General features: G+C 48.5%; 1 protein-coding gene across 1 annotated transcript; it reads left to right on the top strand.

Annotated features, from left to right (window-relative positions):
* Positions 1-27,199, top strand: DACT1 (dishevelled binding antagonist of beta catenin 1). Its single transcript, XM_083612720.1, has 4 exons — positions 1-547; positions 14,331-14,463; positions 16,756-16,911; positions 18,468-27,199. The coding sequence occupies exons 1-4, from the start codon at positions 209-211 to the stop codon at positions 20,297-20,299; spliced, it is 2,460 nt and encodes an 819-aa protein (XP_083468846.1). The 5' UTR covers positions 1-208; the 3' UTR covers positions 20,300-27,199.
* Positions 27,200-27,403: the final 204 nt, after the last annotated feature.

Raw genomic sequence — 27,403 nt, 5'->3', positions numbered from 1 at the left:
GCCGAGACGCCGCAGAGGAAGGAGGCAGCCCGGGCGCTGCGGGGAGAGGCGGCAGTGGGGCCGGGATGCGCTTGCCGGGGGGCTGCCAGATCCCGGTGCCGCGGGGCTCCGCGCGCTGAGCGCCTCGGGGATCTGCGGAGCGCATCTTTCGCGCTCGCCCTCGCGCCCGGATCTCCATGCTCTGATCGAGGGGAGTGCCGGCTCGGGGATGAAGCAGGCGATCGCGGAGCCCGGGCAGGAGCCCGAGGCCCGGTGGCCGCGCGACGGCGCCAAGAGCGAGGCGAGCGAGGCGGAGCGGCTGCGCACCCGCGAGCGCCTGGAGGCCACCCTGGCCGGGCTGGCCGAGCTGGAGTTGCTGCGCCAGCGCCACGAACTGCGCGTCAAGCGGCTGCTGGCCGCCGCGCCCGCCGATGCCCGGCCGGGGGGGAGCGGCTCCGGAGAGACGGCGGCGGGAGAGGCAGCCGCGCCGGGGGTCGCCGCCGCCGCCCCGCGCAGCCTGGAGGAGAAGTTCCTGGAGGAGAACATCCTGCTCCTGCGGAGGCAGCTGGTGAGCCCAGGGGCGCAGCGCAGCCTGGCGGGTGGGGCGGAGGGTCGCGGAGACCCCCCCTTGCGGCGGAAGGAGTAGGTGCGGGCACAGCCGTCCTCCAGCCCCCGCACCTCTTTGCAGCGCAGGGGGCGCGCGGCGAGGGGACTTCTGAGCGCGTGCAGAAAGCGCCTCGTCTCCATCCGGGCGCACGTGGGAGTTGGCAATCGGGTGTCTTTTTTCGTCTCCTTTCGGAGACCCCCCTTGTCTGAGCCTTCCCTCGGGTAACGGCTGCTCTTTATTAAGAGTCCTGAGTTGCAGATCAGGAGCGCCTCAGAGAGAGGCGGTTTGCAGGGGATAAAAAGAGGTTTGTCTTGGGCGCCTGAGAAAGCTTCCCTGCTGGAAATAGACTTGGAGATTTTTTTATAGAGCTGCTCCATTGGGAGCGGAATGACCGGTCGCTTCCGGGGGTAGGGGCACCCCTTTGCTTTCTTAGCAACCCCAAAAGCTTATGGGGTGACTCTAGATGGGTGGGGGGAAGAAGGAAAGAAAGGGCAAGCGCCAACTCATTGGTGAGGGTGTGTGTGAGATCGAGTGTGCATGCAGAATAAAACCGAGCTGTCTGTCTCAGTCGGTTAGAAGTCAGTGGCGGGCAACCCCATTGCAGGGGATTTGAGGCTCCGCTCCAAATGAGGGAGCAGAGAGTGGATCTGGGCACTCACCCGTGGCCATACAAAATGTGGGGACACCCCCTTTCTAGTATGAGTTTGTGGGAGACGCAGGGGCACTGTGTGATTTGGCGTCTCCCAGTGCTCCGAAACATCAGAGCTGCAGGATGCAGAATAGACACCAGTGTGTCTCAAAGAATCGAATGGTTCTTTCTGAGACAATCTCCGGGTAGTATCCTAGTGCAGAAATCAGAATAGTAATTATTTTAAAAATCTGCTCTATCTTAGGCAGGAAAACCAGCCTCCTGCTCCTGTTCTCTGGCCTCCCCTTTGCTCATCCTCTTTGGGGTCTAACAATAGCAGCCATAGCTGCTAGTATGTAGTGATTAATTACTGCAGCTTCCAAATGAGCTGGGGAGGGGGCTGTGGATGGGTGTGTTTGCCATTGCACTGCACTGAAAGTGACCTTAGGGAATGGCTTTTCCTTTTTTCCCTTCCTAAATTCAGTGGTTTTTTTCCTTTCGTCTTTTCGTGGGAGATTTGGGGAGGGCACTTGGCGAAGGAGTGTATCGCTAGCTCGCTGTATTCCTTGGGCACGGACTCCAGTATTAGATTGCCTGCTGCATGGAATTAATTTGCCTCCTGCAGATGCTGTTAAGGGACGGTGTGTCCGTGTTGGCAAGAGCGGACATGAGGGCCAGGAAGGAAGCATTTATCTTATTGAGTTTCTGTCCTCGCTGGGGCCTTTCGGAGATTGCTTTTGTTGAATCGTAAAAGGGGAATTAGGAAGAACTGGGCGAAATGATTAGAGCATCACCTGATCACTGTAGTCTATTTCTGTAGTCAACTCTTAGGCGCCCAAGAATGCAGTTCGGGGTACCTGGATTAAGCTTGGCTCAAAGGAAGCTTGCCTTAAATTGAGGCAGACCATTGGCCCATGTAGCTCAGTACAGCTTGCACTGGCTGGCAGCAGCTCTCCAGGGTTTCAGATGAAGGGTGTTCGTGGAGAGGCCGGGGATTGAACCTGGGACTTTTCTGCGTGCAAGGCGGGCACTCTGCCTCTGAGCTTACAGCCCTGCCTGTCCTGGGAGGAGAAGAGCCTGCAGAGAACAATGGGTGCCAGGGAAATTCTCCTGCACAAGCCTCACAGAAATGAGTGGGAATGGCGCTGCTCTTGCATGCTTTCCACTCTGTAAAGCCAGCGGGAACACCTTCTGCAGCACCGCTAAGAAATACACTGGCAGCAAAGGCATGGGAATTGGCTGGTGCTCCCCTAGACTGGATCCTGCTGCATTCCAGTGGGGATGGTGCAGGAGCAAAGGGATCTTTGCCCACTGCAGCGAAGGAGGGTTTTCCTTCCTTTCCCGTGCGCAGCTTGCAAGGCAAAAGGTTCCAGCTGGCTTGCGACTGCTGGCACCCAAGGCCTTTCTGTGTGCTCAGTTCCAGCGGAGGTTTGTGCAAGGGAAGTTTCAGGGGAGCTGTTACTTTTGCCACAATGAAAAAAAGAAAGGATTGTCAGACTCGAGTCTCTTGCCCTTGGCAGCTTGTTAAGCGAGGCTGTTCATGTCTTCTGTGCCACGACTTTCTCTGCCAAGGAAGGCGAGGTCTGTGCGCTGGGGGTGGGGGACGAAAGCAGCTCAGCTTCTGCAGTCAAAGGCAGTGAAGCCAAGAATCACCCCACCTCAGTAAAAATAGATGGAAATGTTGCTTATGGCGAAACAATGTGCTCGATTGGTATGTTTGATTTTGAACATGATATTAAAAGGCAGTGTGTTGCGCATGCAAGGGTGGGCAAGGAGCACTGGAGTGGAACATTACAGGGGGTCATGAAATAATAATAATAATAATAATAATAATAATAATAATAATAATAAAATTATTATTATTTCCCCAGCCACTCTGGGCAGCTTCCAACAAAGTATTAAAATACAGTAGTCTGTTAAACATTAAAAGCTTCCCTAAAGAGGGCTGCCTTCAGATGTCTTCTAAAAGTCTGGTAGTTGTTCTTCTCTTTGACATCTGTTGGGAGGGCGTTCCACAGGGCGGGCGCCACTACCAAGAAGACCCTCTGCCTGGTTCCCTGTAACTTGGCTTCTTGCAGTGAGGGAACCGCCAGAAGGCCCTCAACGTTGGACCTCAATGTCTGGGCAGAATGATGGGGGTGGAGATTCTCCTTCAGGTATACTGGACCGAAAAGGGGCTGGGTGATGGGTGACGGTGAAGGACGGTGAAGGACCCACAAGTAGCTAGAACAAACAAGAAGCCTGCAGCCAGGAAGCAGAATGGTCAGTTCAAATAGCTTCTACTCCTCATTTTATCAGCCCTGGTGTCCCCCTTCCCCTGCTTGCCAGGTCACTGTTGCACCGACAGTAGAAGTAGTATGCAAGATTCCCCATCCTTCAAACTCTTAAAGAATATACAACAGCTCTTTCAGGATCTAGAACCTGAATGCCGCAATGCTCATTCCGTTCCACAAGGCCTGTGCGAGGTTTTCAGCCCCAGCCAAAGAGACAGCTTTCGCTTCCCTCACAGGAGTTGGACTGCGCATGTTCCAGCAGCTCTGTTCCCGGAGCAGTTGGAAAGTTTGTGGACATTCTGTGCTGCCACACAGCCGGTGTCCAGGCAGCGTTAGAAACTGGGATAGAAAAGCTAGGAGCCAAATGGCTTCTGGGACCTGGGTTGTGGGTGCCAAAACATAATGTCTAGTCACTACTAAAGGTGGGGGGGGGGGCGGTTGGCAACACTTTTTATTTATTATTCTGATAAGCATGGACTAATATGCAATTCACATAAGTGACACATTGTTAATATCACATTTTTAGTAGAAATGGTTAATACATGTTTAATTCGGTGTTTACAATAAAAATGTTGGTACCATACTTCAGTTTTCAAAACATTCTACTCTTTATTGTTAAATTCCTTGCGTATTGTCTACAGTGGTACCTCAGGTTAAGTACTTAATTCGTTCTGGAGGTCCGTACTTAACCTGAAACTGTTCTTAACCTGAAGCATCACTTTAGCTAATGGGGCCTCCCGCTGCCGCTGCGACGCCGCTACACGATTTCTGTTCTCATCCTGAAGCAAAGTTCTTAACCTGAAGCACTATTTCTGGGTTAGCGGAGTCTGTAACCTGAAGCGTATGTAACCTGAGGTTCCACTGTATCGTTAATGTATATAGTGGTACCTCGGGTTACGTACGCTTCAGGTTACAGACTCCGCTAACCCAGAAATAGTACCTCGGGTTAAGAACTTTGCTTCAGGATGAGAACAGAAATTGTGCGGTGGCGGCGCTGTGGCAGCGGGGGGTCCCCCTTTAGCTAAAGTGGTACGTCAGTTTAAGAACAGTTTCAGGTTAAGAACGGGCCTCCGGAACGAATTAAGTTCGTAACCCGAGGTACCACTGTATTTTGAGGCTTCAAAGCACATACATTTCAGTAATCCTTGAGTGTCAGCCAAGTGCAAAAAATGGCGCCCAGACTTTTGGAGGTGCTCGCAAGTGGAGAATTTTTAGGTGCCAAATGCGCCTGGCGCCCTGCTAGTTTCAAACATTGTGCCCAGGGCTTTATTACCATAAGCGCAACAAGGTACAGGTGTGTGTAGAACACCTGTTTTACAGGTGTGAGCTGGGAATTGGGCAATGAAGGAATGCAGAAAACTCATGGGCATTTTTAGCAGCTGTTATTGCAACCACTGCTGTTGGATAGTTCAGCCAGGAAAGAGAACCAAGGGGGGGGGGCAGTAATTCGGACCACAGACTTGCCCATAGTTTCAACCAAGTAACCAGGGAAAGAAGTGTTTGTTGACGGTATGTTGCAGATAGTGTTATGGAAACCACAGGACGGGAGAGGGCTGCTGTGCTCAGATCCAACGTCCAGGCTTCTAACTCAAGCATCCGATTGACCGCTGTAAGAACAGAATGCTGGATCATTTAGCCAGCCTCTTATGAAGGCAGGCAGGTTTTGCACTAGCAATAATCTTGCTCCATGTGTCCAGATGTTCTGCGTGGGCACATCCACACCAGCATCTCCTCCAGCCTGCATGGTGCGGGTCAGGGCCTCGCTGTCCCAGGGGGCGTATTTTTGAAGACCATCCTAGGAGATCTCTGCGGTTGCCATTGATCTCCTTGGTAGATGCCAGGCTGAAAGCAACCATGCTTCTGTCCCTCCAGAATCCCAAGCCAGCTTCCTCTTTGTTGTAATGCCATCTTTGACGCCTGCTATTCCTCGAAGGACGCGGGTGGCACTGTGGTCTAAACCACAGAGCCTAGGACTTGCCGATCAGAAGGTCAGCGGTTCGAATCCCCGCAATGGGGTGAGCTCCCCTTGCTCGGTCCCTGCTCCTGCCAACCTAGCAGTTCGAAAACACGCCAAAGCGCAAGTAGATAAATAGGTACCGCTCCGGCGGGAAGGTAAACGGTGTTTCCGTGCGCTGCTCTGGTTCGCCAGAAGCGGCTTAGTCATGCTGGCCACATGACCCGGAAGCTGTACACTGGCTCCCTCGGCCAATAAAGAGAGATGAGCACCACAACCACAGAGTCGGCTGCGACTGGACCTAACGGTCAGGGGTCCCTTTACCTTTATTCCTCAAAGGAACCGGAAGGAATCAGAGCTGTGGGCAAGCAATAGAATACGGGTCCTGTCTCCTGTCCTTCAAAGGCGGATGGAACTGGAGGAGGACATCAGAAGAACCTGATTTTCACGATGGTAAACCTGATGCTTATGGGAAGCCCAAAAGCAGTACCTGAGCACAACTGCCCTTCGGCCCAACTGCGCATTTAAGCAGCTGACATTCAAAGGAATACTTCCTCCAGTGTTGGCACAACATCACCCTTGTAACTGGTAGCAATTGACAGCCGTATCCTGCATCAGTTGCTCTGATCCTCTTTGGAAGCTGCCGGCTTACAACAGTGCGTGTGAAAAGGATCTGGGGGTCTTGGTGGACCACAAGCTGAACGTGAGCCAACAGTTTGATGCAGCAGCAAAAAAGGCTAATGTTCTATTTTTGAATCTAGTTCTTTTTGCCCAAGTGCAGAACCTTACATTGTTGGAGCCCCAGTCAGTACAGTGGTACCTCGGGTTAAGTACTTAATTCGTTCCGGAGGTCCGTACTTAACCTGAAACTGTTCTTAACCTGAAGCACCACTTTAGCTAATGGGGCCTCCTGCTGCCGCCGTGCCGCCGGAGCCCGATTTCTGTTCTCATCCTGAAGCAAAGTTCTTAACCTGAAGCAGTATTTCTGGGTTAGCAGAGTCTGTAACCTGAAGCGTATGTAACCTGAAGCGTATGTAACCCGAGGTACCACTGCATAGACTTTGGATGGAGGGAGGTTGAGAAATGAGGGCCTAGCCTCACTCAGCCTCTTTCCATTTATTTTAATATATATATTAAAGGTAAAATAATAAAATCGAGGGGGGTGTGGACTCACAACCATACTTTAAAACATACAAGATATAGAATACTGAAACAGAATAAAGTTGCCTCAACTTTCCGAGCATCTGGGTATGCTTGTCTGAACAGGAATATTTTTAGGAGGTGCCAAAAAGAGGACAGTGAAGGCGCATGCTTGAAAATATTCCATTTGATACTACAGGATCAATTCATTCTGAAAAGGCTTGGATGGATGGTTAGATAGATGATGATAGATAGATGATAGATAGATGATTGATAGATAGATAGATGATAGATAGATAGATGATAGATAGATAGATGATAGATAGATAGATGATAGATAGATAGATAGATAGATAGATAGATAGATAGATAGATATAGATAGATAGATGATAGACAGATATAGCTGTCTTCAGTGTGCATCTAAATGAGTGATTGTTGATTCATTACTAATGTTAATGAATGAATGAAAGGGGCCACCACACAGAAGGCCCCTGGTGGACACAAAGTGAACAGTGGAAACTGTTGATGCCACCAGGAGGTCAGTCTCTCCAGTAGCCCATTCCCAAGTTGTTTAATAAAATCGTAGAATTGTACAGTTGGAAGGGCCTCCAAGGGTCATCTAGTCCAACCCCCTGCAATGCAGAAAGTTCAGTTAAGCATCCGTGACAGATGGCCATCCAGCCTCTGCTTAAAAACCTCCAAAGAAGGAGAGTCCACAACCTCCTGAGGGAGACTGTTCCGCTGTCAAACAGCTCTTACTGTCCCAAAGTTTTTCCTGATGTTTAGTCGGAATCTCCTTGGACTTCTAAAATAAGAAACACCCCTTTGAGCCTTGCCCACCTTGAATCTGGCCTAGCAGCAGATAGACAGCCAGCATAACCGCTTCAACTGATGGCGTTTAGCTTCGTCTTTTGATTCTGTGATTCACCCCTACTTTTTCTCCTTGCCCTACCTGCCAGGCTGCTCCAATCAGCTGCTTTTTGCTCAGAAAGGGGCTGCCCTTTTGCCTGCCCAGAAGTGGCAAAAAATATGATGCTCTCATGGGTGCCATAAATCGGAAGCTGCATCGGACATTCGGGTTCCGAAAAACGTTTGAAAATCGGAGCATTTACTTCTGGGTTTTCGGCATTCAGGAGCCGAAACGTACAATAACGGAGGTGTTCGGGAACCAAGGTTTGACTGTTTACAAACAAATGGAACAGAACCAGTGTTAGAAACTCAGATACAGTGGTACCTCGGGTTACATACGCTTCAGCTTACACACTCTGCTAACCCAGAAATAGTGCTTCAGGTTAAGAACTTTGCTTCAGGATAAGTACAGAAATCGGACTCAGGCAGCACGGCAGCAGTGGGAGGCCCCATTAGCTAAAGTGGTGCTTCAGGTTAAGAACAGTTTCAGGTTAAGAACCACTGGAACGAATTAAGTACTTAACCCGAGGTACCACTGTATATATGCTAGGTGCCAAATGGGTGCTTAAACCAAGGTTACAGTCGCCAAAACGGAATTTCTACTTGCCATTTGGGGGCAAGACACCTCTAAAGTCTTATTTTTCAAATGATGGAATGGCTGTGTTTGATTCTCGGTTAGACATCTGGCTAGTTCAGACAACAACCTTGAGCTCTAGGCTGAGAACTTTGAGAACTTTAAGAAGGAAAGTCACTTGACCCAGGGACAGTCCACAAATATATTTGGCCAATTCCTGCCTCTTTTTCTTAATGTTGACACGGACCATTCATAGCGTAAGAATATTCTTCACAACTGGGAGCAGGGCAGTGGGGTGGGGGGAAGTGAAGACAAGCAACAGCAATTAACTAGAACATTGTTCACTGTTCCTGCTCAGGCTGCACAGAAAAAAAGGCCTTTTGCTTCCTGAAATTCATTCCGATTGTGCAGATAAAAGATAATAGATACAGTTCTACAGGATGGGCTATTAGTGTGTGAAAACAGTCCAGATCCAATGATCCCCAGATGGTGGAGATATCAGGCACCATCCTGGCACCCAGAAATCTTCACTTGGTCGCAAGTGGCCACTAGCCAGGAGCAAAATGCCCCAGGCAAATTTCGAACAAAAGAGGTGGGTTCTGCAAAACAACTGTCAAAAGGCCAGAGTAAAGAGTCGTGTCTTCAGCGTGCGGTGAAAACTGTACAAAGAGGACGTCAATCCTTGGCATTCTCTCCCCTTCGGTAGGCTTCTCAGACAAACGTTGCATTGTAAGCTCTTTGCAGGCAGAGACCTGTGTCTTTTGCTTAAGGAATCCTGCAAAGCTCTTCATATGTTGACTGTGCTGCATAAATGACAGCAGGCAGATAGATGCCAGAGGACTCTTGAAGAGCCTTGTCACATCGATAGGAGCCTGATGGATGGCTCACAGTCAGACCAGCCATCTGGAAGTCACGGGAAATGAATCTCGTGAGCAGCAGCCCATCGTGGTGTGTGCATATGGGGGGAGGGGGGAATAACGCTGGGTGTGCTTTGTGCTAATCCACATCACAGAATCGTAGAGTTTGAAGGGACCCAAAGGATAATCTAGTGCAACCCTCTGTCATGTAGTGATTCAAGGTGGATTATCTCGGATGGGGAACTCCTGGGTCTCAAGATGTTGTTGGACTCTTACAAGCTCCAGCTGGCACGACCAGTGAGCCTTTATTTATTTATTATTTGCCTTTATATCCAAGGCGCTTAAGGGTGGTGTGTTCAATTCTCCATACTTTCTATTTTATTCTCACAACAACCCTGTGAGGTGCTTTAGACTGAGAGGGTGTGGCAGGCTCAGGGTCACCCAGGCCTTAGTCTAATAATAATAATAATATTAATATTAATAATAATAATAATAATAATACCCCGTGCATCTGGCTGGGTACCCCCAGCTACTCTGGGCGGCTCCCAACAGAGTATTGAAAACACGATAAAACATCAAACATTAAAAACTTCCCTAAACAGTGTTGCCTTCAGATGTCTTCTAAAAGTCAGATAGTTGTCTGACACTTTGAACCACACTGTACTTGACAGCCTCAACCTTTTTCTCTCCAGTAGGCCAGGACTAGCACATGATGAGCCAGTGTTAGAAACTCAGGTATACAAGCTAGGCGCCAAATGGCTCGTTAAACCAAGGTTACAGTCACCAAAATGGGGTGTCTAGTTCCCAATTTTGGACAAGACGGCTCTAAAGTCTTATTTTTGAAATGTTGGACTGGCTGTGATTGATTATCAGTTAAACGTCTGGCTAGTTCAGATGGCATCCCTGAGCTAGGTTAAGAGCTTTGATGATAACTTAAAGCATTCGTAACATAAGAATATTCTTCACGACTGTGAGCAGGGCAGCGGGGTGGGGTAAGTGAAGACAAGCTACAGAAAATAACTCTGACATTGTTCACTGCTTTTGCTCAGGCTGCACCAAAAAAACAACACGACAATTTTGGTTCCTCAGATTCATTCTGATTGTGCAGATAAAATATAACTGATAGAATTCTACAGGATAGGGTATTAGTGTGTGAAAACAGTCAAGACCCAGTCATCCCCAGGCATGCACCTCCAGATGGTGGAGACATCAAGCACCATTAAGGCATCTTCACTTGGTTGTTGACACTTTCAATGAACTCTTAATAAGTTTGTGTGAGAGGACCTCTCCTTGCAGAAGCCATGCTGGCTCTGCTTCAGCAAGGCTTGTTCTTCCATACGCTTGGCTTTTTTATCTTTGCCAATACCCCCCATCTCATCAGTTTTCCTAGGATGGACACTAAGCTAGCAAGCGTGCCATTTCCCTCTGGATCCCTTTTTAAAATTTTTTTACATTGGCTACTTTCCAGTCCTCAGGTGTGGAGGCTGATCTGAGGGACAAGTTGAATATTTTGTTAGAAAAGCAGTAATTTGTAATTTCACATTCCAGTAGTGATGTATGGAAGTGAGAGCTGGACCATAAAGAAGGCTGATCGCCGAAGAATTGATGCTTTTGAATTATGGTGCTGGAGGAGACTCTGGAGAGTCCCATGGACTGCAGGAAGATCAAACCGATCCATTCTGAAGGAAATCAGCCCTGAGTGCTCACTGGAAGGACAGATCCTGAAGCTGAGGCTCCAATACTTTGGCCACCTCATGAGAAGAGAAGACTCCCTGGAAAAGACCCTGATATTGGGAAAGATGGAGGGCACAAGGAGAAGGGGACGACAGAGGACGAGATGGTTGGACACTGTTCTCGAAGCTACCAGCATGAATTTGACCAAACTGCGGGAGGCGGTGGAGGACAGGAGTGCCTGGCGTGCTCTGGTCCATGGGGTCACGAAGAGTCAGAAACGACTAAACAACAACAATTTCACATTTGAGTTCTTTGAGGACACTTTGAGTAGAGGCTATCTGGACCCAGCGTTTTGTTAGCTTTTATTTGGTCTGTTCAGCCTAGGACTTCATCTCTAGTCACCGCTGTCTGCCTCAGTTCCTCAGATTCCCACACAGTTGTCTGTTTACTTAGAAAGGGCCACCATGATCGGATTTGAGAACATGACCATATAATCCTATTAGCTGGGGAGTCCCGGAGAAAGCACCAAATTTTGGGACTTGCACTACTTGAGTAAGCAAGAGTTTGGTCGCCTTCCTAGTCCAGTTAGACGAAGCGTCAGCGATGCTGTGTGGGATTTGCCAAAGTTCTCTGCCCGTCACGTAATCCTGGTCTTGTGCCTGCTGGAGTGGACACTGGCACTACTAGAAAGGAAATTCTGGCATCATTAGAGAGGCGATAGACCTGCCTTGCCAATAGCCTACAAAAGAAACTCAAGTCTGGGAAATCTAATATATTCAGGTCTTCGTTTTGCAAGATGCTTTGTATCGCGAAGTTCCCTTTCAGTCTTAATTTAGCTCTTTTGTGCATTTGACGCTGGAAAGCGTCATTTGGCATAATATAAATAGCAGCTGCAACCAAATATTGCAGCATGGAATGCTGCTGTTCAGGATTCCACTCGTTGCATTTTCCCTCCTCCCACACTTGTTCCATCTCTGTCCCCAAACAGCCAGCCAGCAATAATTTTCTTAAGATGATTTTCTATCTTCTAGAAACCTTTGGGGTTCTTCCAAGCATGCGGATGCCCCCTTCTTGAGCATGGGGTGTGCGTTTTGGACACAAATGCAACAGCATACACAGCCTGAAGATCAGAAACAGAGGGAGGGATAATAATCTTGTGTCGTACATCATTGTTTGAAATTCACCAGCTGCTGGGTGCATTTTGCACTTGGCTATCGGCCACTTGCTACCAAGTGAAGACGCCATGATGACACCTGATTTCTACATAGCTGTCAACTTTTCCCATTTCTTGCGAGGAATCCTATTCGGAATAAGGGACTTTCCCTTAAAAAAAGGGAAAAGTAGACAGCTATGTTTCTGCAGCATCTGGAGGCGCATACCTGGGGATCCTTTGATCTTAGCTGTTTTCACACACGTAACAACATAGCCTTCAGAATTCTGTCTGATATTTTATTTGTACAATCAGAATGAATTTCAGGAATCAAAAAGTCGTAATTCAGAATGCAGCAGCTAGGCTGGTGACTGGGAACAGCCGCTGCGACCATATAACACCAGTGCTAAGGGATCTTCACTGGCTCCCAGTACGTTTCCGAGCACAATTCAAAGTGTTGGTGCTGACCTTTAAAGCCCTAAACGGCCTCGGCCCAGTATACCTGAAGGAGCATCTCCACCCCCATCGTTCAGCCCGGACACTGAGATCCAGCGCCAAGGGCCTTCTGGTGGTTCCCTCCCTGTAAGAAGTGAGGTTACAGGGAACCAGGCAGAGGGCCTTCTCGGTAGTGGCACCTGCCCTGTGGAATGCCCTCCCATCAGATGTCAAGGAAATAAAGAGCTACACACCTTTTAGAAGACATCTGAAAGCAACCCTGTATCAGAAAGCTTTTAATGTTTGATGTTTAGTTGTGTTTTTATATGTGTTGGAAGCTGCCTGGAGTGGCTGGGGCAACCCAGCCAGATGGGTGGGATATAAATAATAAACTTATTATTATTAAATTATTAGGTTAGGCTGAGAGATAGTAACTGGCCCAGTGTTGTCCAGTGAGCTTCATTTGACTGAGTGGGGATTCGAACCCGCGGCCTCCTAGGTCTTAGTTCAACACTCTAACCACTAAGCCACATGCTGGATATATTCACAGTGTCATAGAATTGGCCTGAGACTGCTAGCTGATTTTTGTTGTGTGGAACCTGAATGACAACATCCCGCAAGCAAAGGCGTTGTCATTTTTTTTTGTCATCAGATCAGACCTGATAAGTTAATGAATTTTCCACCGTTCCCTGTAACATTTTTTTTTCTTCAGAGGAAATGCAGCGAAACAATGATGCGTGCAAAGCAATGTAGACAGGCAAGATGATGGAGAGATATAATTATGAGATTCAGCAGGAAAACTGATTGCTCTGACCCGGAGGTTGATGATCGTATTCTAAATACATTCTTTATAGCAGTTTGCATCAAGAACAGCTTTGCAAATTTGCTTAAGCTCTCTTGTTATTTTGAGAAAGTAATGCATTTGTGTAACTGAGGATAGAGAAGGGAGTTACTGTGTGCCTTTATCCCCTTTTTAACATCGATCCAGCTCTTTAGCTTGCATGCTTATAAGCATATATAGATTGCAACAGAGGTTATATCTCAATGCCTGCATTATAAAACACATTCATAGCCTGACATGTTCAAACCCTGGGTCCTTTACTTTGCTGAAGACTGTATTGGATCAAACACACAGGGCTCCGATTCTGTTGACGTGCCCCAGGGTGGGGGGAGTACAGCGAGAATCCAGTTAGCAAACTGGGTTTGACTGGGTCCAAAACTGGCGCATCCTCCAGGGGGCCACTTTTGACAGGTGGGGTTATAACATTCTTTAACATAATAATAATTATAATAAAGCTTCCTGGATTAGGGGCAAAGAAGGTGTTTCTTTTAAAAATGGCATTGGATGGGATATGACGACATGGGTGGGAGGAAGAGAAAACACTCCCCTTCCTGGTCAGTAAGGCGTGCAGGATTTTAGAGGGCAACATCATGGGTAGGACTGTACCACAGGCCTCAAACAATGGCCACACTGCACCTGTAAACAAATAAATCCCAGGTGTGTAATGAGTGCAGAAGGGAAGGTTTGAGGAGACCAGGCCTGGCTTGGTGTCAGGGACCGTGAGGAGGAATGGTGGGAGCCACCCTGCCCTGCTCCTGCTCCTGAATCTTCCCAGGAGCAGGAGGACAGCATAGATTTGGAACAGTGGTTTGCAGAGGGGCATAGTTCAGAAGGCAGAAGCTGGGAAATACTGCATGGGGAACAGCTAACAGAAGAAATACTGGAAGAGAGAGAGTTAAAATCACAATCTCTGGATAGCATCCAACCCCCTTCTCCAAGGACACGGAGAGCTCAGAAAGTGTAAGAACAGAAAGCGCAGAGGGTACAAGCTCAGATTACAAGGCGTAGGAGTGACGTAGATTAATAGGGACGGAGGGGGTGTAAGCACCGCCATTTCTAGGAGACGTGTTCTTTGTTCTCACACTGTGATTATTAAAGATTCTAACTGGTAAGAAGTTCCTTTCGTTTGATCTTTTGTTTACTGCCACGGGGGAGGAAGCTGATTCCCTGAAGCCTGGCGCTTGAGTCTGTGAAACAAAGTATCAAGCCCAGTTCTAAGTTTGCGGATCTCTGCTATTGCTGCGCATTTTTCTCTTCCTGTCCCATCATCGCTTAGGAGTCTTTTTTTTTCTTTTCGTTGCTTTTTAGAATTGCCTGCGACGGAGGGACGCGGGTTTGTTAAACCAGTTGCAAGAACTGGACAAGCAGATCAGCGACCTGAGGTTGGATGTTGAGAAAACGGCCGACGAGCAGCTTGAGACGGACAGCCGCCCCAGCTCAGGTAGGAATGAACCAGGGCTGTTATTGAAAGAATTGTTTCTGGAACCACATGTTCTTGTGGTCAGGTCTTGCTTGCGTGTTTCCCATTGGGGCAACTGGTTGGCCACTGTGAGAATGGGAAGCTGGATGAGATGGGCCATTGGCCTGACCCAGCAAAGTTCTTCTTATGGGAATCATAGAATTGCAGAGTTGGATGGGACCCTGAGTATCATCTAGTCCAACCCCCTGCAATGCAGGAATATGCAGCTGTCCCATACGGGGAATCGAACCTGCAACCTTGGTGTTAATAGCACTGCTCTTTAACCAACTGAGCTATCCAAGCTCACTGTTCTGATTCTTCTGGTCATTTTTGCCAATTCGGCATAATCCATCGAATTAATCTGCCATTCTCCTCTGGTAGAGACTTTATCTTCTTTCCATCTTTGGGCCAATAACATCTGTGCAGCCGTGGTCACAAATATAAATAATATTTTTTCTGCTCCCTTGGGATTTCGGCAGCTAGGATTCCTAAAAGAAAAGCTTCGGGGGTTTTTTAAGAAAAAGTTATTTAAATTTTTTTTTTTCCAACTCATTATAAATCATTTCCCAAAATTCTTTTACTATCTTACATGTCCACCACATATGATAAAAGGTGCCTTCTTTTTCCTTACAGTTCCTACATACACTTGACCCCATTGTATGCATTTTTGCTAATTTACTGGGAGTTAAATACCAACAGTAGATTTTGCAGCTCTCGAATGTTATTATTAGTAGTCATGATTATGATTGTTTTTTCATATTCTACTTGATTGTAGGGAAGCATCTAAGCAGTTTGCGAGAAATATCAAGATTATCAATAAAACTAGATGAGTGAAAACATTTACACATGATTGACATCAGCAGCCAAAAAGATGCAAACACGTCAGCATCTGCAAGTCTCGATAGACTAGTTCCAGCAAAAAATGTTTTCAGCAGGCACCAAAAAGAGAACGGTGAAGGCGGCTGTCTGATTTCAATAGGCAGGGAGTTCCAAAGTTGAATCGTGGTATACATTAAACGTTGATTCCTTTTCCACCTGTGCATGCCGAGGGCTTTGTGCAGAGAAGGCCACTGATAGCAACATTGTGAAGGAGACATAAAGTGGACTCGGCTTCTCACAATGTTGCATTGTGGGGAAATGCGGCAATTTTTTGGCCCGTTTCAAATACTGTATTTTTCGCTCTATAGGACGCACATTTCCCCCTCCAAAAATTAAGGGGAAATGTGTGTGCATCCTATGGAGCGAATGCAGTCTCCTTGGCTTCAGCAATAGCAACGCAAAGCCTCCGAAGCGCAGAGGGAGCGCTCCCTCCACTCTCCAGAGGCTATGTGTTGCTTTCGCTGAAGCCTGGAGAGCGAGAGGGTCGGTGCGCACCGACCCCTCTCGCTCTCCAGGCTTCAGGGATAGCCGCCTGAAGCCTTTGGAGCACAGCGGGAACTCGTACTGCGCTCCGAAGGCTTTGGGTTCCTTTCGCTGAAGCCAGGAGAGCAAGACTCTTCCGGCTTCAGCAGAGAGGGAGAGCTGTGCAGCGCCCCTTCAGCCAAGCGGGAGGAGAAATGGAAGGGGCTCCGTTTCTCCTGCCGCTTCGCTGAAGGGGCGCTGAGCAGAGAGGGGGAGAATTTTTTTTTTCTTGTTCTCCCCCTCTAAAACAAGGTGCGTTCTATGGTCCGGTGCGTCCTATAGAGCGAAAAATACGGTATTTGCCAGAACGGTATTGTTCATTTCAGCCTCGGTCTATAGCTGCAGCTGCCAAGCTGAAGTACAGTGGTATATTCTCACTCCCAGGAACACGAGAAACGCATCTGTGGAGATGGCAGTACTGAATCGGTGGCGCACACCCTTCTGGCTTGCACGCTTTATAAAGACTTGAGGGATGAGATTATCACCCCTCTTTTATTGTCCATTTCGGGTCGCCCAACCACTGCCCCAGTGTCCTTTCTCTTGGCAGATCAAGATGAGCAGGCGACAGCAAAGGGTGCAAGGTTTTTAGCTGGGGCAATCAGAATAAGACCCACATTTTGACTATTGATTCAAAACCTTAAAATGTATTTTATATAATTGACTTTTTATTTCTATTCTTTGTATATCGTATTGTTGTTTTATTGCTATGGCCGATGGCTGACGCAAATAAAGTTCCATTCATTCATTCATTGACATGGCTGTAGGGTGTATTATGTAACGTGTGTTATGTGTTTACTTTCCAGCCTTGGCTTTCTCTATCAACTAGGTGTCGCGTGATTAATGGGGTTTTTCGTGTTGTGTTTTTTTAAACAGGCTTCTATGAGCTGAGCGACGGGGCCTCGGGGTCACTCTCCAACTCCTCCAACTCTGTTTTCAGCGAGTGTTTGTCCAGCTGCCACTCCAGCACCTGCTTCTGCAGCCCTTTGGACACATCCCTGAGTGGCTCTGATGGACGGCCCATGTCTGCAGGTACGGGAAAGGGGAGCGGGATTCCCTGGAGTGGCTTCGGGGACGGCTTGAGCCCCGTGAACCTAGAATCATAGAATCATAGAGTTGGAAGAGACCACAAGGGCCATCGAGTCCAACCCCCTGCCAAGCAGGAAACACCATCAGAGCACTCCTGACATATGGTTGTCAAGCCTCTGCTTAAAGACCTCCAAAGAAGGAGACTCCACCACACTCCTTGGCAGCAAATTCCACTGTCGAACAGCTCTTACTGTCAGGAAGTTCTTCCTAATGTTTAGGTGGAATCTTCTTTCTTGTAGTTTGGATCCATTGCTCCGTGTCCGCTTCTCTGGAGCAGCAGAAAACAACCTTTCTCCCTCCTCTATGTGACATCCTTTTATATATTTGAACATGGCTATCATATCACCCCTTAATCTTAACCTTTCCCCATTCATCTCTGCATTCTTTAAGTGAATGCAGGAAGTGAGCCACGTGGGCCCGGAGGTTGCTTGTGGGACACACAACCTTTGGTTCCATCCATGGGGGCTGCTGGGTCAACCAGGGTCACACCTGGTTGGGGATCAAGCCTACTGATACAGAAGACTTGTTTCTCCAATTAAGAACCATACAGGTGTGCTTAATAATAATAATAATTTATAGCCCGCCCATCTGGCCAGGCCTCCCCAGCCACTCTGGGCGGCTCCCAACAGAATACAGAGGTACCTCAGGTTACAAACACCTCGGGTTGCAAACACTTCAGGTTAGACTCCGCTAACCTGGAAGTAGTACCTCGGGTTAAGAACTTTACCTCAGGATGAGAACAGAAATAGTGCAGCGGCAGCGGGAGGCCCTCATTAGGCAAAGTGGTACCTTGGGTTAAGAACGGTTTCAGGTTAAGAACGCACCTCCGGAATGAATAAAACATCAAACATTTAAAACTTCCCTAAACAGGACTGCCTTCAGATGTCTTCTAAAAGTCAGATAGTTGTTTATTTTCCTTGACATCTGATGGGAAGGCCTTCCATAGGGCGGGTGCCACTACCGAGAAGGCCCTCTGCCTGTTTCCCTGTAACTTGGCTTCTCACAGGGAGGGAACTGCCAGAAGGCCCTCGGAGCTGGACCTCAGTGTCCGGGCAGAACGATGGGGGTGGAGACGCTCCTTCAGGTATCCTGGGCTGAGGCCGAGGATTTCTTGTTACTCAAAGCAAAAGGATGTAGCGAAACCTTGCTGAAAGTTGACTCAGTTTCCATCTTTTAAGGTTTGAGTTTTGGTGGGAACATTCATATCTCCAGAAACATTTAAAGAAAATGCAGACAGGGGAGCCGTGCCATGATCAGAGGAGCAATATTTAAAATCTAGTATTTGTTAAGGTGGTTGTTGTTTTGCGGGAGAAATCCATGTTTCTGTAGCATTATGGGAAATCTGAATTCTACAGGAAACTTTGAACATTTCTGGATATGGGTTTTGAACTTTGGTTTTTGGAAGGTTAAAATTTCTCAGCCTATTTACCATGCACGGATATTGTTGTTTCCTTTGACGGTGGAATATTTCCTCACTTTTCCTCATTTCTTCCTTTCAGATCTCATCGGCTGGCTGGAATATAACAAAGGGAACCAGCATGAAGACCCGTCCGTGGGGATGGCCTGCCGAGTGCTGTCCACACCGCACTCTAATTCCCTTGAGGTGGTTTCAGACGTGCATCCAAAATACCAGTGTGACCTGGTGTCGAAAAACGGGAACGACGTTTACCGCTACCCCAGCCCTTTACACGCCGTCGCGGTGCAGAGCCCCATGTTCCTTTTGCCGGTGACAGACAACCCCCCGAGGGAAGAGGCAGAGCACAACGTTGCGGACCTTTGCGTGGGACCCGAACACGACTCTGCGAAAGCGGGCGCCTCCTGCCTCCCGCATAGCTCTCCTCCCGAGTCCTGTCCCCCAGCCAGCAAGAAAATAGATGGCTACATCTTGAGCCTTGTGCAAAAAAAGACCCCTTCGGTGCGGACTAACAAACTGAGGACGAATCTGAATGCAGACCCCGCCAAAGGGATTTTGAGGCACGGGAGCCTGTGTGTCCGGCAAGCGCCTGGGGTTGCAAACGGCAGTTCGGCCGCTGCTCTCAAGAACCCAAACCAGGTCTTCCCCCATTCCAGCAGAGCCAGCACACCGCTTGACAGCAGCGCCTTCTCCCCTCTGAAGCAGCATTCGAGAGAAACGGAGCATCTGGAGAGCAAAAAGGTTCCTGCGCCCGTGGTCTTCCCACCAAATGCTAACCACGAACTTCAAAGCCAGCAGGCGGCGAGGAACATCAAACCGCCAGAGCCGCCACGGTGTCCGGTCGCAAGCAAGGGCGACGTCCCCAAGGAAAGCGGCCAGATTTTTGCGGAGAGCCCTCCCCAACACACAACACCCCCGAAGGAAAGCAAAACCCTTCAGCTGCCCCGAAAGATCCTGTTCAAAAGCAGCGGGGCACAAGCAGTCCACAGTGTTTTGCCGCCTCAGGAAACCAGGCCTCCCCTGGATTTCAAGAGCGATGGGTTGTCCTCTCAGGGCCTGGAGGAAGGCCTGCTGGTGAACGCCAAATACATCCCGGCTCAGCCGCAGACGGTCAGGCTTCACAAGGGCAGCCGGAGCGTCAGGATACTCAAAAGCTCCTTGGTGAAGCACAGATCCCACCTCGTCACCGTGCTGGAAAACGGGCCGCAGGCCGGCAGGGAGAAGGCCAAACCCTCCGGCAAGAAGTGCCGTTTCCCCGACGACTTGGATACAAATAAGAAGCCGAAGAAGGCCGCCGCGAGAGGGAAGAAAAGCGGCCACTTGCTGCCGGAGGCCGCCCTCCTGAGTCGGCCTCCCGGCGTCCTCAAGTCGGCGGTTAGGCCCCACAGCCGGGAGCCGGTGGTGGCGAAACCGAAGCACAAGAGGGCCGACTATCGCCGCTGGAAGCTGTCGGCCGAGGTCTCCTATGAAGAAGCCCTGAGGAGGGCGAGGAGGAACCGGAGGGAAGGCCTTGGGGCCTACCTTCAGGCTCCCCACCCGTACGCCAGCCCCTACGCCTACGTCGCGAGCGACTCGGAGTATTCGGCGGAGTGCGAGTCGCTCTTCCACTCGACGGTGGTGGACACCAGCGAGGACGAGAGGAGCAACTACACCACAAACTGCTTTGGGGACAGCGAGTCCAGCCTGAGCGAGGTGGAGTTTGTGGGCGAGAGCACAACGACCAGCGACTCGGATGAGAGCGGGGGGCTCATCTGGTCCCAGTTTGTGCAGACGCTCCCCATCCAGGCGGTCGCCGCCGCTTCCGAGCTCCATGAAAACGCAGCCAAAGCCTTCGTCAAGATTAAAGCCTCACACAACCTCAAGAAGAAGATCCTCCGCTTTCGGTCCGGCTCTCTCAAACTGATGACTACTGTCTGAAACGCATAACTAGTAGCTGAAGATGGCGGCAGTGGTGACTGACATGCCTACTGGGGAAGAGTGTGTGTGTTAAGGCAGCCTTCCCGAAGTTGGTGACCTCCAAATGTCTTTGACATTTGTGGAGTTGGAAGGGACCCCTGAGGGTCATCAAGTCCAACTCCACTGCAATGCAGAAATCTCAGCATGTGGTCCCCCATCCAATTTCAAACCATACTGGACCCTGCTTAGCTTTGCAAATGTGCTTGCAGTTTTATATTGCTGCAGTTTGGAGGTCACGGGAGTTGCAGAGGTCGGGGTTCAGGGGAAACTACAGTGGTTGGGAATCATGGGAATTGCAGAGGTCGGGGAGCATAGGGACTGCAGTGGTCAAGGCTCATGGGAGTTGTAGTCCAAAACATTTGGAGGTCACCAGATAGGGGAGGCGTGGTGTAAGGGTATGTCTGCATTTGGGAGTTTTCGATGTGTCTTGGGCACACTTATTCAGGGCACAGAAGCAACACAAGCCAGCTTCAAGAGAAAATGCACTTTTCGGGGGGGGGGGGAGGGCTTCCCTTGCAAGAGGCGAGGCGCCCCAGCAGAGAATTCATCCGGTCACCTCATGGCTTCACTGCTGGAAGGCACAGGACCCTTTGCTGAGAGCAGCAAAGCGCTCAGCCCGCTACCCTCCAGAGAGGCAGCCATGTTGCGTTACGTTATTGTTTGTGTATACATGCCGCCTGCCAGCCAAAAGTGTTCCCAAGAACAAACAGATGCATACAAAGACAATAACGCAAGCACAACATGGAGCAAATGAGAACGATGCAAATTCAAAATGTTTCGGCAGTATTAAAACCTGTGCACATCGGTGTTTCTGGCAGGCAAAGAGTATTCCCTACAAGAATACTTGAGCAGCCCCTTTGTCTCACGAGGGTTCTGGGTTTTGCAAGCCAAGTGGGAAAGCTGGTGCCCCATGAGGCTTGCAGTAGACTCTCCCCCCTGTGACCACGTGCCCAACAGTCAAGCTGACCTCTCCTTGGTCATCTTACGCTCAAAGGTTGACCACTTGCACTAAGAGCAGCCCAGAACTACTTGCAAGCGAGAGCAGCTCCTCTTGGCTTCTTTTTGAAATGCTAAGCTGGGGCCAGTAGATGTTCTTGTGGGCTTGCATGCCTGTTGCCTGCCCGGAACACCAAACCAGGATGCTGCTTGCCAAATCCGCTTGCAGGTAGATGCTTCAAGCTTCCAAGGCTGCCTCTCCAGTCTTTGAAAAACATTGAAGGGAAGTTAGTAGCTTTTTATTGAGATACCGAGGGAGCAAGCAATATATATCCTGTGAAATGCAAAGCGTGGTGCTGTGTGATTATTATTATTTTTAACGCTAAATAGCCAGCCATTGGGACGGGGGAGAATCAGGATTGGGTCTGTGATGGACAGGGAGACGAGCAGTTGACCCTCTTCTTCTGCGTTGCTGAAAATTCCCCTTCCCACTCCCTCTAAGAAGCTATTGTTTGGCATGGGGAAAAAAGGGGGGGTTCAGAGAGTTAATTTGAGTGGGATCATGGCGCTGGGGGAAAAGGTTTTTTGTTTTGTTTTTAATCTTTTCATTGTGGTCCTGATCCTGATTAGTACCTCCCCTGCAGGAGCTGTTTATTTAAATAATAGTAATAACAATGGCCATGGCAAATTATGCATTTAACATAACATGGAACTTGGGCTATGGCAATCAGCCTTGTTACAGTGCTGTCCCTTCCGGTACATCTCAAGCCCTTCCTGAGACAGACTGCCCTGAGACCTTCAGATGAAGGGCAGTAAACAGATATAATAGACAAATAAAGTAAATAACAGCTTTGCAAAGAGGGCAGGTGCCTAGCTCACAAAACATTTACTCTCCCGCCAGACCACACACGCCTGTGTCGGTCACTTATGCATGTTGCAAGCCTTGCAGGAGGGAGTAGTGTGGACAGAGCAAGCTCTCTTCCAAAAAAGCTTTCTTGCTTGGTCGCCTGATGGTGACGATGACTCGCCCTAGGCGACCGGGCAAGTGGCTATTTGCAAGCCTGCTATAGCAGAAAAATGAGCAAAGCCTTTCTCTATGCAGAAACTTTACCCACCCTGGTTTCTGGTGCTGCTTCCCTCCTTCCCGTACGTGTGCTAATATGCCAAAACGACGGTCTCATGCAGACATGCCGAGCATGTATGCGCTCCTCTCGCTACTTACATGAAACAAGGTGCTTCTTGTAAATATTTTCCCAGAATGCTGTTGTTTTGAGTTCCTTAAATGCACATATTTAAATCTTGACAGACTGCTTAAATGATGTTACTTGAACCTCCCAACTTTTTTGTTGGATACTAGTGCCTTTTAAGTGGCAAAACCCACTGTGCTAGTTTTTAACAAAGGAACAGTACCACCACTTTTTCAGCTGTGATGGCTTCAAGTGCATAGTGGAGTGGGAAAAACGTCTGCAGCGAGCGTTGATTTCTCTCCTAGTCGGGGATGGGTCGAAGGACATCTGGACCCTATGCTGAACCTTACTTTGGCTTCTAAACTTCCTTGTTTCATACAGAAAAGTTGCTCCTCTACCTCTTCTTACAGAGACAGAAACACACCATTGACATGCATGCAACACACACAATGTAAAAAAGACTGGTGGCTTTTTTTGAGCAGGGGCAACGTGTCTTCCCTCTCCTGCGGTCTTCCTTTTCCTCCCTTTTCCTTCCTTTTTTCCAAACAGAATCCCTAGAGTTGTCTGGATGTGGTTTTTAATCTTTTAAAATAAAACTAGAATTCATTTTTAGGATCTCGTAGGGGGCTGCCTTATCCCAGATCATTTGTCAATCTGGCCCAGCATTGTCTAGGTCGGTCATGCCACCACCTGCCATCCACCTGCCTGGAGATCCCGGGGACTGAACCTGTGGCCTTCAGGTGTTCTGCCGTTGAGCTGTGGAAATATGAATTTGCCTTAGGGGGACTGGTCCAGCTAACCCAGTGTCTGGCTAGCAGGAGTTCTTCAGAGTCCAAAGGTGGACCTCTTTCTGAACATGGCTAAATGATGTCCTTGAGATGCTGGGGGCTGAATCGGAGATCCTTCTGCACATGTTCTACCTCTGAGCTGTTGGTCTCTTCCCATCCCTTCCCAGTTGCAGCATCAGTGCTGCCCATGTTAAGCACTCTTCCTTGGTAGCAGAGACTGAGGGGCACATAGCCTTGTATTTTTGTTTTAAAATCCCTGCGAGCCACAGATATTAAATAGGTGGTCCACCCCAGTTTTCCATCCCTGGTTCAGAAAACCTCATTGGCTGTGGTTGGACACAGCGCCCAATGTTTCGTGTAGCAGAATCTGCTGGATGACCTAGAATCTCAAGAGCATGCCCTCTAAATGCTTATTATTATTTGCCTTGTTTTAAGAACAAACTCTAGTGTTCGCAGCTGAGAACCAAGACCTGGAAGTTGTGTTCCAAACACCAAATGAGGCACTGAAACAAAATATTGCACAGATCTTGAAATTCAGTAAAGGGTCTGGATTCTGAAATCCAGTGTTTCCAATTGCAAACCGATTTTCACATGTTTTGAACTTCAACACTATGGGGATACTTAAAAAACAAAATAATATACGTGCAACTTAGATTCTGTAATGTTCAGTATCAACGTGGAAGATTTTAATACACGCAGATTTTATTTGTATTCCAAAACCACCTAAACAGATAATTTGGAATGTCAAAATCTCCAAGTGGGTTAATTGTTAATTGTTAAGGATAGGTAGGGTTTTTTTTTGGGGGGGGGGTTAAATAAAAAATGACATAAGAATTGCCAGATTGGAGGAGATGCTTTAGAGAACAGGTGGGCAGGGATCAGGCTACTGACATCTACCTTGTTTTTTACTAGAACCCCAAGCAGAGATAAGTAGTGGCAGGAGACAGGCATGCAGATAAATAAGATGTACTTGCAGGCTTTTTGCACAAAACAACCACCCTGGTCTCCTCTTCCCCTGAACGTTTGTAGTTTCAGCCAATAGGTTGGGAAGAAGCCTTTTAGATGCAGTTGTTCAGTGTGATCCATGTGCATTGCCTAGTTGTAACAACTCAAGAGAGAGTTGGGACTGTAGCTGAGTGGCAGAATATCTGCCTTCCATGCTGAAGGTCCCAGGTCCAGCCCTTGGCATCGCCAGGTAAGGTGAGGAGAGAGCCATTTCTGAAACCCTGGAGAGCCACTGCCAGTCCGAGTAGACAATATAGAGCTAGATGAGCCTGTGTTGTGTCTTGTTTTAAGGCAGCTTCCTGTGCCCTTACCCAGTTGCGAAGCTCTCTTCCGCCAAGGCCAGTGGTCTTGCTGAACTGCCAGCCAAAACTAGCATGGAGACGTTGGGAATCATAGTTGGAGGAGACCATGTGGGTTTCCTCTGGTCTACAACGATTTGTCAGTAGCTCTGTGGGGAACACAAGTATGTTCCCAGCCCTACCTGGAGATGACAGGGATTGAAGCAGGGATCTTACTGTGCACAAAGCATGGGCTTGTACCACCAAGCGACAGTCCCTTCTCCTTGGCCTGAAGTCTTGGAAGGCTGTGAAAGTTGATAGCCCCCAAAGACCGCTTCCATAGGCTATTTTTACCCCTGATGTGCTATGAGAAGTAAGCTCTCCTAGACAGCCTTGTGGAAGTCTTTGCGGAAGTGGTGGGTGGAGCCAGAGGGGAAGTGGGTGGAGCAACAGAGAGTTGGTTCTTACCTTTTGTAAGGTAGCTGACATTCAGTCAAGAGGTTGGTTTTCACTGTGGTGCCCACCTGGCTTCCCTCCTGTGGGGCTGCTGCCACTTGCCAGGAGAGGCAGCAGGGAGCTTGGTGCTGTGGGGGGACAGGGACAGCAGGTAGGGCAGAAAGTGGGGAGCCCAGCAGACGGCAGATCTATAATGTGTGATAGGCTGAGACTGCTAATTCTATCTTTGTCCTCCCTGCTGAGTTTTGCGAGGGCAGAGTAAGGAGGAGGAAGTGGATGATTTAGCTGAGATTCCTGCATTGCAGGGGGTTGGACTAGATGACCAGTAGGGTCCCTTCCAACTCAACAAGTCTGTGATTCTGTGAAGTGGGCAGGGCTGAGGTGAGTGGGGCTGAGTTCCAGGGGCCAGACAGAAAAACCTGAAGGGCCACATTGGCTGAACACCTTCCACCCTTTCTGCTCACCGGGTCTGGCTAACTTTAGGGAATAAACAAAAATCCCCTGCTGTTGAAATAGCAGCCTTTGCTCTTGTGTCATGTGGAAATGAACAACCTTGGCAATATTATGTGGCGGTGCTTCAGATAAGGGCATTAGGCGGCTGTGAAACACAGAGATTTGCAATCTCTGAGGAACACTGAATGGACGCTGAGGAGGAGCGAGTTCAGTGTGTGTCCTAACAAAAAGACCTGGTGTTTACAGTCCAGTTCGAACTTCGGTTTGAGGAGGGATTATGAGCTTTGTGTTCTGTCGCATGGTGCTTCATCCAGCCTTGCGCTTCTCTGGTTAATATGTTCCTGGGCTTTGTATGGGACTATCCTGTAGCATAAAATGTGGTGCAGTTAGGGTCTAGCCGTTTCTTTCCATGCCACGTTTGCGGCTCAGATTATGCTGCGCAGGCCCTGTCTACTTCATGTCTTAAGGACGTGTAAAGAGCTGTGTGCATGTTCAGAACAACGCACCATCTTCTAGCCAAGCATCCTGTTTCTCACAGTGATGAACCAGAGGCCTCTTTTGGAAAGCCAACGAGAAGGACATGAGCTCAAAGCTCTTGTGTTTCTTCCCCTGAGACGTGGCATTCAGTGATGTGGTGTCTCTGGTTCTTGAGGTAGTATTCTGGCACCCTGACTAGTTAACCATCAATAGCCTTACCCTCCATGAATTTGTCTAATCCCCTTTTAAAGCGTCCACAAGTTGGCTATCACCATGTTTGGTTGCAAATTCCATTTTTTATTCTGTGCTGCGTGAAGAAGTCTTCTATCCTGGACTCTGGTTAGGTGCTGTCAACTTATAAAGCAGTCTCATACCTCTTTAGATAGTCACCTAAGCATCTTGGGAACTGTAGTTGGTTAAGGATGGCCGAGAATTGCTAGAGGGCTCCTGTGCTCTTTGAAGAACTACAGTTCCCAGATGCTCCCACTAGCCAGCCCTTTTTTTAAATAGTGCTTTAGGTCATCATGGTTTGTGCTCATGATGCTGTCGGGACAGTCAGATGTGATCCTGCAGATGCACTGGGAAGTTCCCTTCGAAGAGGGATTGGATGTTGAATTGCTCTAGAAATTGTAGCTCTGTGAGGGGAACGGGGCCTCCTAGCAATTCTCAAGAAGCCCCAGTTCCTATGATTCTTTGGGGGAAGCCATGACTGTTTAAAGTGATATGATAGTGCTTTAAATGCATAGTGCAGATGGGGAAAAACTGGCTTTCTTGAATGACCCTGGGTTCGGTAAAGGGAGAAAAACTTTATTTCTACTTCATGCCATCTATGATTTTATAATCCTCTTAACGTGCCCACCCCCTTCCTGGCCTTATTTTTCCTAAACTTACCCCCTTCTCTCTCTCTCTCTCTCTCTCTCACACACACACATATACACAGTGCAACTTTTCGCTGCATCTCCTTGAACATTTCTGAACCTCCTTCCAGTTCCGCAATATCCTTTTTGTGATGCGGCAGCCAGAACTATACCCAGTATTCAGTATTCTTGGGGAAACCAAGAAAGGTTTTGGTTTGGGTTTTTTTAAAAAAATAGTATATTGTATAATATTCACTTTCTTAAAACACACACAAATATGCATGTTGTGAGCATGAGTGTCTGTCATGTTGATACTTCAGTCATTGTCCAATAAGCAGCTGTGTTTTACAGCTATATAAAAATCATATCGCTTTGTAAATTAATATAATGCATCAATATGCTGTAATAAACAGTTGTCTTTTAAGCCTGTGTTGCACGTGATGCTTTTGATCTACAACTCCACTTTTAAAAAGTGCTGAACTACAACTCCTTAAACTCCTGTTGTCCTTGACAGATGGACTGGTTGGATGCAGAGGATCGATGGGAGGCCCCAGCTAGGGAACCCCCAAGGGATCGAGGTTCAAAGCCTGGGGACTGGTGTGGGACAACAATGAGTGGTAAGAGGGAG

The sequence above is a fragment of the Podarcis filfolensis genome (genome assembly GCF_964270895.1).
Source record: "Podarcis filfolensis genome assembly, chromosome: 1".
Taxonomy (NCBI): Eukaryota; Metazoa; Chordata; class Lepidosauria; order Squamata; family Lacertidae; genus Podarcis; species Podarcis filfolensis.
Note: the sequence above shows the minus strand (reverse complement) of the source record. Positions and strands in the feature narration are given on the sequence as shown.

Coding starts and splice junctions, on each gene's coding strand:
- DACT1 (XM_083612720.1), top strand. CDS start 209: ATGAAGCAGGCGATCGCGGAGCCCGGGCAGGAGCCCGAGGCCCGGTGG. Junction 548..14,330: donor TGCTCCTGCGGAGGCAGCTG/GTGAGCCCAGGG, acceptor GTTGCTTTTTAG/AATTGCCTGCGACGGAGGGA. Junction 16,912..18,467: donor TGGACGGCCCATGTCTGCAG/GTACGGGAAAGG, acceptor TCTTCCTTTCAG/ATCTCATCGGCTGGCTGGAA.